Source organism: Acipenser ruthenus, chromosome 27, assembly GCF_902713425.1.
Source record: "Acipenser ruthenus chromosome 27, fAciRut3.2 maternal haplotype, whole genome shotgun sequence".
Lineage (NCBI taxonomy): Eukaryota > Metazoa > Chordata > Actinopteri > Acipenseriformes > Acipenseridae > Acipenser > Acipenser ruthenus.
Window position 1 is genome coordinate 727,613 of NC_081215.1, and position 16,574 is coordinate 744,186.

The 16,574-nt window shown below is 43.1% G+C and overlaps 1 protein-coding gene across 12 annotated transcripts in view; it reads right to left on the reverse strand.

The window, feature by feature from the left end:
• Positions 1-3,193: 3,193 nt before the first annotated feature.
• The window catches only part of LOC117963820 (E3 ubiquitin-protein ligase UBR4), a 48,138-nt gene continuing 34,757 nt past the window's right edge, over positions 3,194-16,574 (reverse strand). For 7 of the 12 annotated variants that reach the window (XM_059002637.1, XM_059002643.1, XM_059002642.1 and 4 more), the window contains 24 exons: positions 16,278-16,438; positions 15,894-16,003; positions 15,400-15,541; positions 14,801-14,882; positions 14,002-14,175; positions 13,789-13,910; positions 13,483-13,680; positions 13,300-13,380; positions 13,061-13,148; positions 12,833-12,960; positions 12,513-12,620; positions 12,259-12,378; positions 11,701-11,891; positions 11,217-11,390; positions 10,852-10,951; positions 10,540-10,758; positions 9,951-10,064; positions 9,703-9,845; positions 9,484-9,609; positions 8,687-8,881; positions 8,199-8,423; positions 5,000-5,090; positions 4,556-4,718; positions 3,194-4,296 (listed from right to left, as the gene is read on the reverse strand). In XM_059002637.1, coding sequence (XP_058858620.1) covers positions 4,232-4,296; positions 4,556-4,718; positions 5,000-5,090; positions 8,199-8,423; positions 8,687-8,881; positions 9,484-9,609; positions 9,703-9,845; positions 9,951-10,064; positions 10,540-10,758; positions 10,852-10,951; positions 11,217-11,390; positions 11,701-11,891; positions 12,259-12,378; positions 12,513-12,620; positions 12,833-12,960; positions 13,061-13,148; positions 13,300-13,380; positions 13,483-13,680; positions 13,789-13,910; positions 14,002-14,175; positions 14,801-14,882; positions 15,400-15,541; positions 15,894-16,003; positions 16,278-16,438 — 3,320 coding nt within the window. In that variant the 3' untranslated portion in view covers positions 3,194-4,231. The remainder of the gene's footprint in view (positions 4,297-4,555; positions 4,719-4,999; positions 5,091-8,198; positions 8,424-8,686; positions 8,882-9,483; positions 9,610-9,702; positions 9,846-9,950; positions 10,065-10,539; positions 10,759-10,851; positions 10,952-11,216; positions 11,391-11,700; positions 11,892-12,258; positions 12,379-12,512; positions 12,621-12,832; positions 12,961-13,060; positions 13,149-13,299; positions 13,381-13,482; positions 13,681-13,788; positions 13,911-14,001; positions 14,176-14,800; positions 14,883-15,399; positions 15,542-15,893; positions 16,004-16,277; positions 16,439-16,574) is intronic. The other 5 variants (XM_059002646.1, XM_059002645.1, XM_059002644.1 and 2 more) reach the window with 1 other exon arrangement.

A 16,574-nucleotide genomic window follows, 5' to 3' on the forward strand; every position in this document is an offset into this window, starting at 1 on the left:
CAAAACCATCCAAAAGGATTGATAGTCATCTTAAAAACCAATAAATTGACCCTGTGCAAGTCACTTAACCTCCTTGTGCTCCGTCTTTCGGGTGAGACGTAATTGTAAGTGACTCTGCAGCTGATGCATAATTCATACACCCTAGTCTCTGTAAGTCTCCTTGGATAAAAGCGTCTGCTAAAAAAACAAATAATAATAATAATTATTAATAATAAATTATGGAATGGTACTTATATTTTAAAAGCATCTTTAGGACACACCTAGACACAAATACAGGATGTTTTGATAATTACTGTACCGAAGAGTATTTGGGTGTGAGATTAAATTGCAGAGCTGTACGGACATGTTCAAAGTTTTACATCAGACACACACGCAATGGGATGACGGGTGTATGCTGTTGTTCTGGGTGGTGGTGCTGTTCTGAAGCTATCCCAAACAGTTACATCATGGGTCAGCAGGCATCTCTGCTTGTGTTTGACAGGAGCTGTGGAGTCCTGGACATGCACAGAGCTGAAGGATTCTCTGGTATAACCTGCTACATTGTTTCCACATGAGAGCGCTTGAATTGTTCCAGGATGAAGGAGAGGATTGCCCTGTTTGCACAAAAAAGCAAGCATTTCAGTTTTAACTGCAACACTTCCTGGATTACTGTAACGTGCAATTCGTGCTGTCAATGTCATCCAACTCTATACTTTGAAGTTTTCAGGGACATGATTGTGAGGACCCTGTGTGTATCGCACTCTGGTTTGAATGGGTATGAGGTGTCAAGCACTCTGAAGGCACAGAATCGATTGCCCCATTGCTTTGGGTACGGTGTGATAGTACTTCAGTTTTGCTTTTCTCCATGGAGGAAAGAAATGAGTTGTCAGGGCAAACATTGGCCCTATTTCTACAAGCTTTCTTCTGAAAACAATACAGCAGTTTTAATATTATACAATTAGCAGGAAAAGCACGTCATGCACTGAAACAAAAGCGTGCAAGAGTTTGAGGTTTAAAAGAACCACCAGTGACAACGGCTCTGATAAACAATGCCACAGCACTGTACTGACTTAGCAAAAGTAACTGGTCAGTCATCCGTGAATTCTTTAAACTAAATAGTTTGTTTCGAGCCCGGAGGCTAATGTCCCGAGGGAGGGGTAGGCTCTGTAATTGGAGCTGTTTTTCACTTGTCAGGGAAAACTCAGAGATAATTAGATTTAACAGGACAAGTGTTGTCTTTGGCACATGTTCAATAACTTGACGTTTTGAGAAAACAATACATTCAGATGCTGTAGCATTCCGGGGTAAACACAAAAACACAAAGAGGTTTAATACTTGGTGATTCTAATTTAGAATTTCGATTTCCAGCTGTACAGGTACCTCAAAAGATCACTCCAGAATTGGAAAGTCAGTAATCGCAACAATTACCCAACTTGGTAACTTTGCTTTGGTAGCACAGAACAATTGCAGGTTTTCACACTTAGAAACTGCCACTGAAAATCATTTTCAACAAACACATGCCTGATTTCACAAACTCTGACAAGCACCAGTCTTGAACTATCTAATCTCATGCAAGAAAGGAAGAGCAAGAATAGAGGCAATCTCGGTTTGTGAAACCAGACAATGCAATTACACGTTTTAGGGTTTAAAGCACTGCGCATTGAAAAGAACTACACATGCTCCCAATACTCCCAGGCAGCTTCCATTTTATTATTATTAGAGTTTCAACTAAAACAAAAATGTTATAATAAAAAAAAAAAACTGTGACCAGCAATCCTCAGCGAAGCAGTACAGATTCAACACTCGAGTCGTTTGCCTCTTGTTCCAGGAGACACACGTTTTGACAAGGTGTTCTTTTTCAATACCTCTGTTTCCTTGCGCCAATCAAATATCATCAATACAAACTGCCTGCATGAACTCAGCTGCGTACTACTGTGTACTACAGGAAACCCCTCATCTCTGGGGAATGTGGTTTAAGCTTTTTGTACTACACAACTAATATTGGTGCAAGTTGTGTCTTGGACTAAACCGGTATTAGATGATGGAGGAATGGCATCAATCCCCTTCGTCCACATGTATACGCTTGAAACCCCTGCTGTTTTACTCATGGTTACCCTGCATGCCAGGCTTCTTACTCATTCATTCCTTTGTTCTCCCAGTTTGGGTGTGTTTCACAGCTCCATAGCGTACAAACATGTCTACAAGAAAACTACTTTAGAGTATTAAGCGTAATCCTCTGACCAGTTATGGAAAAATACCCAAATCATTTTATATTGTAATAAATACATACAAATGTTATATATAATTTATATTAATTAGTGCTACCCCTTGATAATGCTGTAGGTGGGAGCCATAGTTAAGAGACCACACGGTTTGTGTTCCGCTATATAAAGAGAATACTAGCCTTAGTGTGATGGCATTATGGGGCAAATAGGAGCCATGACCGTACTTTTATAACCTGTTCCACAGTATAAAGGGGGAGCACTTTGTATGTATTTAATTACGGTGTACAAATGTATTCAAACACAATCTTTTCATAGACCCCCTAAGCAGATCCGAGTATTGTTAAGCAAAGGTATATATTTTGTTGTAAGTTTTAGTTTCCCTGCCAGACTACATACACTCAAGCTATTAAGATGTTGTTGTTCTGCAATTACTGTATAGGTTAAATTGGGTTAGTTCTGTACTGTGGCTTAAATATTGGATGCTAAGTTCTTTCAATCGCCAGGTCACAGGGGACATTGGGAATTAAGATCAGTTTTGAACAGGCGTAACCAGCAATGATGATAAAATAGGATCCTGGTATGTACTCCAACGATACAGCATATTATTTTGTGAATTTTGCAAGGCAGTGATTTTAGTTTTGCATATCCTTACGTTGCGAACGACTTGTTATCCAGTCATCTTTCTAACCCCAACCACTTTCACCTGCCACCACCCTAGCCTCACCTAACCTGTCATGCCATCATTACTGCATTGTAAACACAGTCACACGAAGCATGGCTCTGCTTGTAGAGCTTTATTTTTTACCTGATACAGCCATTTCACTGGTTTTTGCCTCTAGATAACATATTAAACATATCAAGTAAGGTGTTTGCTTGCATAACTGTTCTGTACTGGCAGTAAGTTTCAGTGAAATTATTTTAACTGCACCCTTACACCTTCTACCTGAAAATGAACACCTTGACGTTTAAACAAACACAAAAACACAAGATTTAGATACTAGAGCTTTATTCTTCATCTTCTTCAGCTAAACCAAAAGCAAACACTCAGCAACGGGAACACGTTACAGCAGCAGCGGGCACAGCAAGAAGCACGAACATGAGTGAAACAAACCCGACACCATGCAGTCAGCTCTGAGCACAAGGAGGCCGTTTCAAAGCTTGCATATATGTTTTTAAATGTTTTATATGGTTTTCCTTTTCCAGGGAAAGTGCAATGCAATTGTGGTTAATGTCACCACATGGCTGTTTAGTCCATGTAAACATTAAGATTTGAATGAATTTGAAAGGTTTGGTTTGTTTAAATGAGAAACACCTAAAACACACGCATGCATATTTAAAACATAAAAGCAGAGCCCGCTTTAAATCACAAGTTCACATACATTGCACCAGAATCCAACTACATCACTGCAATAGCTAGAGAAATTCTGCAGGACTCCAGAGAAGCTACATCAAGGTCACGGAGGTTTCCACAGAGAGCATTTTTTTGTGGCTTCATAGAGATTATATTTTTTAAAGAAAAAAAAAAAAAGCAGCTTCCTACACCCTGCTTATGCACCAATAGCATGTTACAGGTTTCTTCTCCTTTAAAAAAAAAATTCTCAGGTTTTATTTTTCTGCTCATATGCTGCAAATAACTTAGGTGCATGGTTTGTTTAATAACATTTGCGAATGCTCTGAAACTGAGAATATTCCTCCATAAATGTTAAGTGTTAGAAATGCAGAAAACCTTTAGACTACCATATACTTTTCCGGAGTTACAATGGTTAAAAGAAAAAAAAACAAAAAAAAAAAAAAACAACAAATCTAAAACAAAAAACAGCAGAAGTGAACCCTCAGGTCCAAACCAAGATGTTTTGTGAACCCGAATGATCCGGTGCACGCAGCCTGACCCCGTGGGATTTCAGCCCAGTGCTAAATGCTGTTAGACCCCCTGGTCGCTGTTTCGGACGTGTCGTTATCATCGAAGGACAGCAACGCAGAGCGGGTTAGAAATCAGGTGTGGGTTCCGTCCTTTCTGGAGGACTTACTCAGGGAACAGAGTTCAGGAGATCCTGGAGGAAGCTGTCCGGATCTGGAATTTCTGCCAGAAGTCCTGGAATGAGGGAATGCAATTGAGAAACACTCCGCTTTACAGTTTACATTTGCTATGTCATGCACTAGCATCCCAGCATGAACAACGCAACAAAATCTGCTGATAGTCTAGGAGTTGGGGGGGGACTGCAGCTCAGAAATAAGATGGTAAGGTGCTGTCTGAATGCGAGCATAGGACGTTACCTGTAAAAGTGATCTTTCACTGACTCCTAACTTTGCCAACATTTACTTATTTATTTTAAACTGCGTCTCGTACTAACCCACGACATCCAGGAACTCTGAAAAGGACTCTGCTGGCATGAACTCCTCCTGGAAGGTCTTGAGAGCCTTGTCCGACTCCTCGTAGATGGGCATGTCGCTGTGCCGGATGTACTCTGCCAGGGAGAAGGACCAGCCTCCTTCTGTGTTACTAGTGGGCACCTTCTGCAGAGCAAGAGAACCACGTCAGGGGAATCAGCTGGCCATTAAGTCTGTGCAAAACTCAACTGCTGTGGTCTGGCAGGATGCAGAACACTGGCCTTGTGATTAGATTACATTAAATAGGATTAAGGTCCTGTTTAGAACCAAGCCCTGGGGTCGGAATGGCCCTCGTAGGCCGAGGGGCTACACTGAAATCATAACTTGCAGGAGTCAACAGCAGCACAGCATTAAGAGATACGCAAGCAAGTAAATGAACTGGTTTTTAAGAAAAGCCTGTCTCTTACCTTAAACATTTCATAGATGAGATCTACCAACCCCCAGAAGAGCAGCGAAGAGCGGTACACTGCATACTCCTTCACAGCTTTGTCTGCCAGTCTGGAAGAGAGCAAGCCGCAGAGGTTTAGGACTAGCACCTGCATTTAGAGTATCTTTTTAGCACATAAACTGATGCATGTAGACTTGACCATACAAGGAGGTCACAACTTGAATGGAATAACCCACATTATCCTTATGATAAAATAAACAGCAGATTTCAGGGAGTGGGGGGAAACAGACAGTTCAGCACCCCTCAAATCAGCTCCCCCTCCCAGTTCTTGTGGTGGATGCTGGTTCGGTGTCATTTGTCACTATGACATGTTGAGCAGTAGATCACCCAACAGTCTATTAGCCCACAGTCCCACCAACCTGCCGCACATTACCAATATGGAACAGAGACAGTAGTGTTTAAAGCAATTGAGCTAGGGAGGATGCTTTGAAGGATAACATTTCTGAATAGATGAAATTGATTTCCTTTTATGATGGGAGTAACCAGTCAGTTTGAGTCCTGACTTGCTCCTGTGTGTGTCTCACGTTCGCTGGTATTTCAGCAGCAGTTCTATCTGATGAGTCAATTGCCTTTCCCTTGCAGATTGAGACGAGAATGAAAACGCCCTTTTAAAATGTAACAAGACTATTGTAAAGAAAAGACTTTGTTAAAACGCGTAGGATTAAAGTACCATCCTCACAAAAGAAAAGGAATGCAAACGATGTTCGATTCTCAAAAAGGGAAGAAAAATACAATGCAGAACGCAAAACAGAAAAGCAGGCTGGAAATAAAGAATGAGGTGTCTCTGCAGTACCAAACTTCAAGCACGTGCAGAAACAGATCAAGCTCCGTATTCTGTGAAACCACCTCTTGCTACACGGAGTGGAAATTCAACCACTTACTTGGTTTGCAATTTCAGCATCTCAAAAGATTAAAATTAATAGTCGAACCACAGTGATTCAGAGTACACAGTGATCTTTGTGTCATGGTGGAGCACAGATCTAGCCCTTTCCGAGTGCACAGCACAAACACTCCAGATTACAGTACGAACACAGGTGATGACCTTCATGCCTGTCCCATCCCTTCAACAGACAGGATACAGCCACCCATTGTGGCTCCGAGAGACTTAGAACCACGTCTCCTAGTGACTCCAGTGCAAGAAAATGATTGCACTTCCTTCAGCGTTGTCAATGGCTCATTAATTATTGAAACTTAATAATGATGCCTCCCTAACTCATGAATACTAAACTGCTACTTGTGCGAAGGCTATTACTGCCTCCTGTATTAGGTTATGCAGGGACCTCTTTTACATGCAATGAAAACAACTTGTTAAAACATTCATTTTCAACACTCAACAAGCATACAGGGTTTTTCGTAACATTCTGCTTCAACCAGAAATCTATTAAGCCCCACTGCCCAAGATCAACATGCAGGCTAATTTAGCCAGTTAAGCAAAGTAGTTATGCTTTAACAGAAGTAGGTAATTAGTAAAAAGGCCTGTCTGGACAACTTCAAACACTGATTTAAATGCAAGGCTTTAGTGAAATGGGCACTCTTTTTTCAGATGGATGCACAGTTCCATGGAGTACTGCAAACGAAACGCATACAACTGATCCGTGCAGGAGACTAAAACACAGGAAGTTTTCAGCTTCCCATATTGATCTAATACATGTTATCCTCCTGTGGGGGAAATAAATCCATAAAAAAAACTGTGGAATAAAAGCAGCTGCTGAGCAGAGCGATGGATTTTTGTCCTGTAAAACAGCTGATCTAAAAATATTACTTGTAATAAAAAACAGTGTTGTAGCAACTCTTATTAAAGATACATCTGTAGGCTCAATATTCATTGCAAACGGACACAAAAATGTCTCCTCAAATCCTACCAACTGCCATTATACAAGACACCACAATTCATTATAAGAAACAGCATGAAACAGACAGCGTGCTTTTAAAAATGGCAGTAAATTAGAGACGGAGAGAGACGCTGTGGACAGAAAGTGATCTCAGCAATGTTTAAATGAGCAGGCATCCAGGATCAAGCTGCGATGCCATGACAGATGAAATAATACAGATGCAAAAGGGAGGAGATGTTTCTTCCAGGGTCTTATCTCCAGAAGGTTGAGAAACCGTTTCTTATATTGCCTCCCATTAATAACGTCTGTTCATGGGAATGGGGAGCTGTTGCAGAATTTGGAATACAGTCTGTGAGGTTGATAAACAACACATGTAACAATTGGCTGGAAGTTCGGTTTAAATTATTAGATGCTTTCAGTAGCAGACAGAGGTACTGCCAAATAGTTTGAAAAATGATACACAGCATCTTGTTTTAATGAAAAAAAAAATATATTTTCTAGACCTCTGCAGCATTAATATAGTGCTTATGTCTATTTTCTTTCATAAGGGAGTAAGCAGCCTCTGTGTTAAACAAAAGACAAAAACACTTCGAACCAAGGGCAGGCCAGGGAAATGGGAAAATTATCTGTAGGCGAGTCTTAGTGTTACAATATTCACAAACAATACGTGTTTTACAGGAAGAAGGTGTGCCACTGTTTACAGGGTAGGACTGCTTGTCTTTTGTAACACTTACAAACAGGTTGAAAATCCAAGGACTGCAAAGATGAAAGACATTCATGCAAAGAACACGTTTTGTGTTGACAGTGAAGTTATGCTGTCCCTCTTCCCAGAGAGGATGTTAGAAATGTTCTGCTGTGCTCATTCTGGGGTGACCTACGTGTCAAAGTCATTTGAAAAGCTCAGTGTGCATGCTATTCTGTCAGAGCTCAGACCTACCACATGCATGATGCTCTGTAACTGAGATGAAGGCAGCCGACCGCCGATCAATAACTACCAGGCATGAGGAGGGGTACACTTTATACAACATTTACACACTGGAGAACGTCACAGCTTGGCTTATATTAGCTCACTGAGAAATGGAATTGCAAAGATATCCATATCTGCATTCCATCTAGCGTCGGTCCAGGTTTAAGTGCAATATTTCTATGATTTGAAGTTTAGTGTATCTAAAATAAAATATTTAGTAAATGATTAAATAGTGGAATACTGAGGCAGCCCATATTCGTTTCAGTGCACAAGAAAACTGTGCAATTTGCGGAAAAGGGTGCTAGACAAGCTCAAGGAAACAAGAGAGCAGCGAGAGGGAGCTGACTGCTGGCTCTTACTTGCTGGCGCCCCCTGGTGACACCTTCCTGACGTGCGTGGCGACCAGGAGCCGGCGCAGGAAGTCGATGCGCGTGGCTCTCCAGCGCTCGGGGGGCAGGATGTGCACAGCCATCAGGGTGAAGTAGTGCGGCCCGTCCACCTCCAAGGAGTTCTCCAGCCACTTCTCCTTGGGCTGCTCCAGGAAACTCTGCAGGTTCTTCTCCTCCCGCGACGTGGCCCTCGTCCTGCAACGATATTCATTACTGCACCGGACCTTAGCCTGCCTGCTTCTGTAAAAGTGGGCTGCCAACTGCGTTAATGCAGGACTGTAAAACTGGGCTGCCTACTGCGTTAATGCAAATTTAATCACAGGCGTCCAGAGACCTACAACACATTTCCCTTTTTCCCTTTGTATCGTGTTACATTAAAAAAAAAAAAAAGTGAACCCGTGCATGAAATCCTAAATGTGGTTGAGCGAACCACAGCGCAGAGGCAGCTGAAGACTCACGTGTTGAGCACATAGAGCACGGTGTGGATCATGTAGGGGATGAGGTGGATGTTGCTCTCCCTGCCCCCACCTCCAGTGTCCACGCTGAAGGACTGCTCCGTGGCGAAGCGCAGGAACAGCAGCTTGATATCGTGGATGTTTAGCTGGTAGGTGGGCTCGCGCTGGCCTGTGCACTCCTGCAGGTACGTGTTGTGCCTGAAGGTTTCAAAAGTAACAGCAATCGTAACTCAATGGATGAAAGAGGAGGAATGTCGGCAGCAACAAAACGTTATAAGAATACATCTACTGAAACATGTTTCTAAAACAGATTTAGCTTCCCATTTGTATTGTTTCCTTTGTTTAGGTCATCCAACCTTTCAGCAAACAATCCTCTCTCTACTCAGAACCGCCAGAGTCTATGAATACATTTATTTATTTTATTAATTCGCAATTGGCATGCCACTTCAAAACATGAAGAGGCTTTTATTTCAATATCCTCTTGCTGCTGTTCGTTCTTAATCTCTGTGGATTATTTTGACGATACAAACAAAAACGGCCTTTGCGGGCATGCTAAAACAGCTTGTCTCAATACAGCAATGGATTAAATGTATAACAAAAAGTGACGTCAGTGACAAGGATTTCAATGACACATTACAACAGGCGTCAGTATCATAAAAAACAAAAGCACCCTGACCTACAAATAAATTATGTGAAATGTCACATCTTGACTTCCCCACGCATAATGTAATACACATTCCAGAACCCAAGACAAAAGTCAATCTGCAGGAAGCTCGCTTAAAACACGAAGCCGGACTCACCTGGCCAAACACGTGGCGAAGGCAGACTCTGGGACGTGAGGCCCCCAGACAGGAAGCAGCCCGTTACACTTCGTATTGGCGTTCTGCAGGGCGGCGCTCTCCCATTCCTCACGCCCCCGGGCCAGCCTAAAAACGCCAGGCGGACACAATGCGAAACATTAAATCGCTGTTGTAAATAACGTATTTAAAAAGTAAGGAAGGTGAGAAGCTTCTTCATACCTGACAGCAGCGAGATGACAGTCGTAATGGACAATGTTAAAGTGCGAGACAGTGCTGTAGCCTTGCTGTTTGCGGGGCTTGTTCTCAAACTCCTCCACAGCTACGCGCTTTGTGAACGTGTAAATACCCAGGACTTTCGTCGGCTGCAGAGGGGGAGGGAAGACAGCAGCGTGTTGTTAGCAAAGGGTGACGGCTTGTACCTGCACATGACACACACATCCCGTCACTGTGGGTAATTGAAGCCTCACCTGGAACTTGTATCCCTCCCGGCAGATACAGCAGGTCAGACCCGGCTCTTCGATCAGCTCCTCCATCTGTTTGAGTAACAAGGTCTTTGTCACCACCTGGCCCTTCTCGTTGGTCTGAAAAAGAAGGCAGTTTAATTAATATACAGCTATGGCTAAAAGTTTTGCATCACCTAGAATTATAGGATTGAGACAAAGTAAACAAAAAAAAAAGCTGTATAAACATAATTTAGATCTTTTATTTTACATCATGTTGTAATCAAAGAAACTACAAAATGATATCGGAAGTCTACGCAGTACAGTATTTCATGTTAGATTTCGAAATGCCACACTTCTATTTGTCAGTTTTTTTCATTAAGTATATGGAAACACTACAAAGCGGTATGCAATTCAATATGTTAATGTAACATTATTCAGCGGGTTTCATGCGACTATGAAGCAAAATTAGTTAATTCTATAGGGTTGCTGATGAACACACACACACAAAAAAAGTTTGCTTCTTCATATCAGAGAATAAGCGTTTTACAGTACGACACACGTTGCTGAACTCTGTGGCGGAAGCCGTCTGATGCAGTAATAACAGGGATCTCACCGTCATTCCCAGTGTCCCCAGTGCCTTCTGCCTCATAGCCATGGCCATGCGCTTCTTCTCGGCCCTGGTCTCCTTGCGGGCCGCGTCGATCTTCAGGTTCACCTCGGGGTGCTCCCGCAGCGCGTCCAGCAGGTTCTCCGCCAGCGTCCCGATGCCCTCGTCGCTCGACACCTGCTCCAGCTTGTGCAGGTTTGTGATGGAGTCCGTCCCGATTAAAACCTGCTCAGAGCCAACGTGCAGTTAACGGTTATTCAAAAGAAAAAGAAAGTGGCCTCAAACTGGGCCTCTCTGAGCAACCCCCCTCTCCTTTACCTGTGTGGGCGGGTGCTGGGTGGCCAGCCCCCGGAGCAGCCTCAGGATGTAGGGCAGGCCAGGGCGGGAGAGGAACTTCTTCCACACGTCAGCGTCAAGGCTGGAAAAACACAGTCATAGTTATAAGCTGAAGGGAGTAATCTAACATGCCACTCTACTGCCAGACAATGTTGGCTCCAGGAGTGGAACGCTTCTTGTTTGATCTAGTTGTTATGGGCAAGTACATAATCCCTTTGCACCCAAAATATTTATCGAGTTCGTCATCACCCCAAACTGTACCCCCTTCAATGGCTTTTGTACTTGATCAGCAGACAGCAACGCGTCTAAAGACTTTTGCACGTGTGAACCATGAAAAGGGGAATTACTTTTTGGCGCTGGGGAGGTGCTTCTCCATGTAATCCAGCGCGTTCTGGGTGATTCCCTTCTGCAGGATGAGGTCTTTCAGGTGGTGTCCGTTGCTGTTGTTCTTGATGCCGGCCGCGATCTTGCAGAAACAGTCCAGGAAGACCTTGTCGTCGGCGCTGTGCTCTTCATCGTACCTGCATTGGTGGAATAAAAAGGAGACATTATCAATACTGGGATCAAACTCCAAATTCATTGGTTTGGCACTAGGGACACTCGTTTTCACAAAGCATTTACCACTGTGTTAAGTAATAGCTTCTTAATGACATTTTACAGACCAAGCAAGAAAACTACTAAAGGTGCACGTTGAAGCTCTTAACGAACTGGTGTTAATATACCATGGTGGTAAACGTTTGTGAATATGGCCCTCGTTGAGTTATATTGATTTAGGTGCGCAAAATACTGCTCGTGTCTCCTCGCAGCGCAGAAAGCGACAGATCCACTCACTTGTCAAAGATGCAGTAGGGTTTGAATCGGTCCACTAGGATCTGCATCTTGTCCACCTCCCCGAAGGACAGGTAGGGGATGATTCGGAGAAGACCCTGCAGCACGCTGGGGTTGGAACGCACAAAGGGAGTGTTGATCTGGTCCAGCAGCATTACCAGCTGGTCCTTATCCCCTGTCAGCAGCAGGTTACCCTGGGGAGGAATAAACAGAAGAGTTAATCATCCAAGTTACAGTGGGGGAAAAAAAACCCAAAACAAACAAAAAAAAAAAAAAAACACAGGCTTTATGCAGAGTCAGTTTTAATTCGTTTTTTTCTTTTCTTAATAATGCATGGTTGGGCATCCAGCACAGAATTTGACGATCTACTATAGACACTATTACATGCATTCCAGTAAATGAAGAAATCACTATAGACCAGATGTTAATGTGCTAATCCCCTCCATCTAAAAAAAGGAGCTGCAGTGACAATCTGGCAGGAAGCCTTTAAAATGGTATTGTAGAAGTATTACACATGTTGAGATTTCTGAAAACCAGAAACTGGATGAACGGAATCCTTACTTTGTCTTCAGAGAGCGTCTCTGCATTGGCTTCATCCAGTATGATCTCCATGATGCTGAGGACCTGCTCTGCAATGGAGGCGCCGCCAGAGTCTTTACTTTCCTGCTCAGCCACCAGCGCCTGGGACACACACACACAGAGACACACACACACACACACACACAGAGACGGAGGTCATTGGAGGACGGCTTCGCTTAACGCAATTCCCTTCTCTTATTAAAAACGGTTTGATCTGTCGTTGAACGATCACTCACCAGGTTAAGAGTGCCAAGCATCACGTTGAGGGTGTTCATCTCGGGTTTGACCAGCTGCTGTCTGTTGATTTTCACCTTCACACAGTAACTGAACAACTTCAATAACACCTGGAGGACCAGAAACCAAACTGTTACGCATCCTGCTGCGGGATCAAATTCTCACTACATCTGTAGGGTTAGCAATTTAAATTTGGCACTGAAAAACGACAGCTCAGTAATCTGAAGGTAATTGCGTAGGCTGAATTGCAAAACAAAACACACGTGGCCCGCAGTTGGTTCTCATGCCTGCAGAAGGATCAGCGATTGCTATGGGTACTCACAGTGAGGAGGTGGCGCCCCTGCTTGAAGTCCTTGATTCCAGACAGTCTGCTCAGCATACACTCCAGTCCCCCACACTGAGCCATCACGCCAGCCATTTTGTACACCTCTTCCTCGTCCTCCTCTTCATCTGAAGAAACAGAAGGGGCAAGCTTGTCAATATATTTCAAAACCCAATTACAAAACTTTCTAAGCAGTTTGGCTATACAGGACAGTCTAAAACCCAGTACCTGTTGTGGAGTCCAGCGACTCTATAAACTCTTCAGTAGCATCTCCAAGAAGCCCTCTCATGCGGTAGATGATTCTCATGGGCTCTCCCTAAATAGGAAACAAACCCGCATCAGCACCAGCAACACAGGAGATGCTAGCAGATGAGAAACCGCAACAGAAGAAGATACGAGGCAATTCTCAGAGCTTTACCGTAACTGGATTCAGGATGTATTTATAAGAAGAGAATCTCAATGCTCACCTCATTCGTGGGACACCACACCTTCTTGTAGACCTCCGCAACAGGGAGATCAAGGCTGATGATTTTATTATTAACCAGGAGCTTAAAAAAAAAAAAAAAAAGGAGAGTCAAAGTTACCCTTTCTCTTTGTTAAAAAACCTGAACCAAAAAGAATCTCTATTTCTGCACTGTTGTGCATGATACCTCCATGCCGCTGTCATCCTCCAACAGGGCCACCAGGTCACAGTCCTGGCAGATCTTGTTCTTGATGTCTCTCATGAGCGGCCCGATCCCAGGCTCGTTGCTGCTGTAGGGGTTCCCCGGCATCCTGCCCTGCAGGAAGTCCTCCTGCTGTGGGTCCTTCTCCAGGGTCACGAAGAACTCGGTCACCTCGTTCTCCTCCTGAACCGACAAGGTAATGGCAACACATCATGTCATTAAGAGATGCTGCTACGTATACAATACAATTATAAAACTTTCTTTCTGGAAAAAGAAAAATCAAGCACTCACCGGGTAAATGATACTGCAGAGCCGCTCGAAGATAAAGACCGGTGTTCTGTAATCATCCAGGTTGTAGCGCTTGGTGGTTTCGATGCACACAGCCATGAAAGCCTTGGTTTCTGATTCCGTGCCTAGATAACAATGAACACACGTTTGAGATGTAAGCCTTCTTTTCGATCGCACGCTAAAAGGAAGGGCTCCTGCAACGTCGCCACGGCTCACCTGTGGTCATGTCCTCCAGCATCTCCAGCAGCATGTCCTGGGTTTCATCGATCAGCTTGGTTCTCTGAACCACCAGCTTCCGAAGGCACAGGTATCCGTTCAGGACCGTGCCCACCAGCCGGCTCTTGAAGTGACGCTTAATGGACTCCACCTCGACAAAGGAGGACAGCAGGCCTGCGGGAAACAGAGCAGAGATAGATCAGGTATTCCCTTTCGAGAAACTATCATGCTCACCAACGTGCGATTCTCAACTTTACAAACCGGTCTAGTCTAAAAAGAAACGCATCATCTCCCTGGAACTAACACACAATGAATGAATCTGAAACCAATAAAATTAACTAATTTTGCTTCATCAACTCGAATGAAACCTGCTGAATAATGTTATGTTAACATACTGCTTTGTAGTTTTCCAGATCCGTAATGAAAAATGTGACATTTCGAAATCTATCAATCAAATACTGTATGGCTTCCGGTAGACTTTTGCAATATCATTTTGTAGTTTCTTAGAATTACCTGATTTAAATAAGATAAAAATTATGTTCATATATATTATATATATATATATATATATATATATATATATATATATATATATATATATATATATATATATATATATATATATATATATATATGTATATGTATATATGTATGTATGTATGTATGTATGTATGTATGTATGTATGTATATTAGACACACACACTAAAATTCTTGGTGATGCAAAACTTTTGGCCACAGCTGTACATATATCTTGCAGCAGGCAGGTTGCCATCAGAGCCCATTCTCAGTATGCAGTACCTGTCAGGCTCTTCAATGCATATCCTTGCTGCAGGTCTGTGCTCAGGGTTGCCTCCTCCAGGGCCAATAAATGTGCAATTTCCTGTCAGAACACACAGAGCCATTAGAACACAATCACCCCCAGCTCGCTGTGCAGCAGCAGCAGCTTAGTAACACAGCACTCCCTTCAGTTATAAGGTTTTATAAAACCTTTTCTATTCATCACATCTGTAGCTAGTCTTTAAACACAGTGTAATCACATATGCAGCTCCTAATATGTACAACCCCTGTTGGTGCTGCAAGACAGATTCATGCCTAACTATTCCCTAAAAAGAAAAGAAAAAAAAATCCACTAATAACAGGGGCTTCCCATTATTCTAAACTGTTCCTTATTTCCAGATGGACAGAAATATCTTCTTTATGCCATGGAGAGTGTGTGTGTGCACATTTAGATCATGCAAACACTTCTCCGCCATTTTAAGACACAAGGCAGGCTTTTAATGCTGCATTGTTTAGCTTAATAATGGAAGCATCTACAATAGCATTTTGTCCTGTACCCTAGACACGATGTAATGGTGCCCCCTCCCCATGCACACACACCAGGCTCTTTCGGCTCTTACCTTGGTGATGAGGTTCCCGATGTATGGCAGAACCCCCCGTGCCGCCAGGTACACCTTCCAGTGAGCCGGCTTGATGAGTTTCTGATAAAGGGCCAGATATTCAGCCGCACACTCTCCTGCAATGCTGAGTTCGTCCAGGTAACTGGAAGAGGAATGATTCAACCAAGTTAAAGACTACAGTGAATGCATATACAATCAGGGCATTTTTTATAAATATTTTAAAAAGGCAGTGGTGGTTGTGGTGGCTAGACTTTGCATAAATTTGAATGAAACCTTTAACATTACAACTTTTGTTTTCTACATATTTTTTATTTTTCTATAAAACAAAACTACCATCTGCCCTGCAGAACAGTTTGCAAGGAATTATTTTGCATGCATCTATTTACAAAACCTTGGCAAATAACTAGACAAGATACGTGTTAAAAGAAAGCTCCTAGTAATCACTGTCTAGCGGGGATTGGGATCTTGCTGCTGTGACAAGCAGACTGACATACCTGGTTAGCAGGTCAAGAACTTGCTGCTTGCGGCTGGGGATGGTGGTCAGAGCCTCCACGATGGTGCAGGCAGCCTGCCGAGCAGCCTGGGTCGCAGGGGTGAACAGAACCTAGGAGAAAGAGACGTCATCTTTCAGTAATACAACCGTTTCTGCATGGCTTCAGGACACCCCATGAGCACAAATCTGGCTCTACTTAATGTAAGTAAGGTAGTCCGAGATTAGTGTTAGAATCAGGGGGTGGGGGTGAAATCAGCTGTTTCGGTTCTGTCTTCATCAAACTTAAAAGTTTTACTCGAAACTGATTTTAAAAGAAAGCTCTCTGTATTGAAGAAACACACATTACAGTAGTTAGTCTCGGGTTTCCAGTGCCCTTGTACATTACCTGCCGAAGCCAGTTATTGTGTCCCAGCTTGAGATCCAGAGGGGACGTTCTCTTCCCTCGCTTGCTCATGAATTGCTTCCACTTCCACACGTATTTCTCCAGCAGGTACTGCCGATGCAGCTCTGCTTTGTTTGGGGGCTTGTTGCCGGAGTCTTGGGCTGCTTGGCAAGGTACAAAAGTGCTTTAATATATTGAAACTGAAAACATACAGGAGTGAAAACATTCTTTTTTTACATTTCTAAGCTCAAGAACAACAACTGCCAGATAAAAAAAATGAATCTGGACGCAAAATCACAT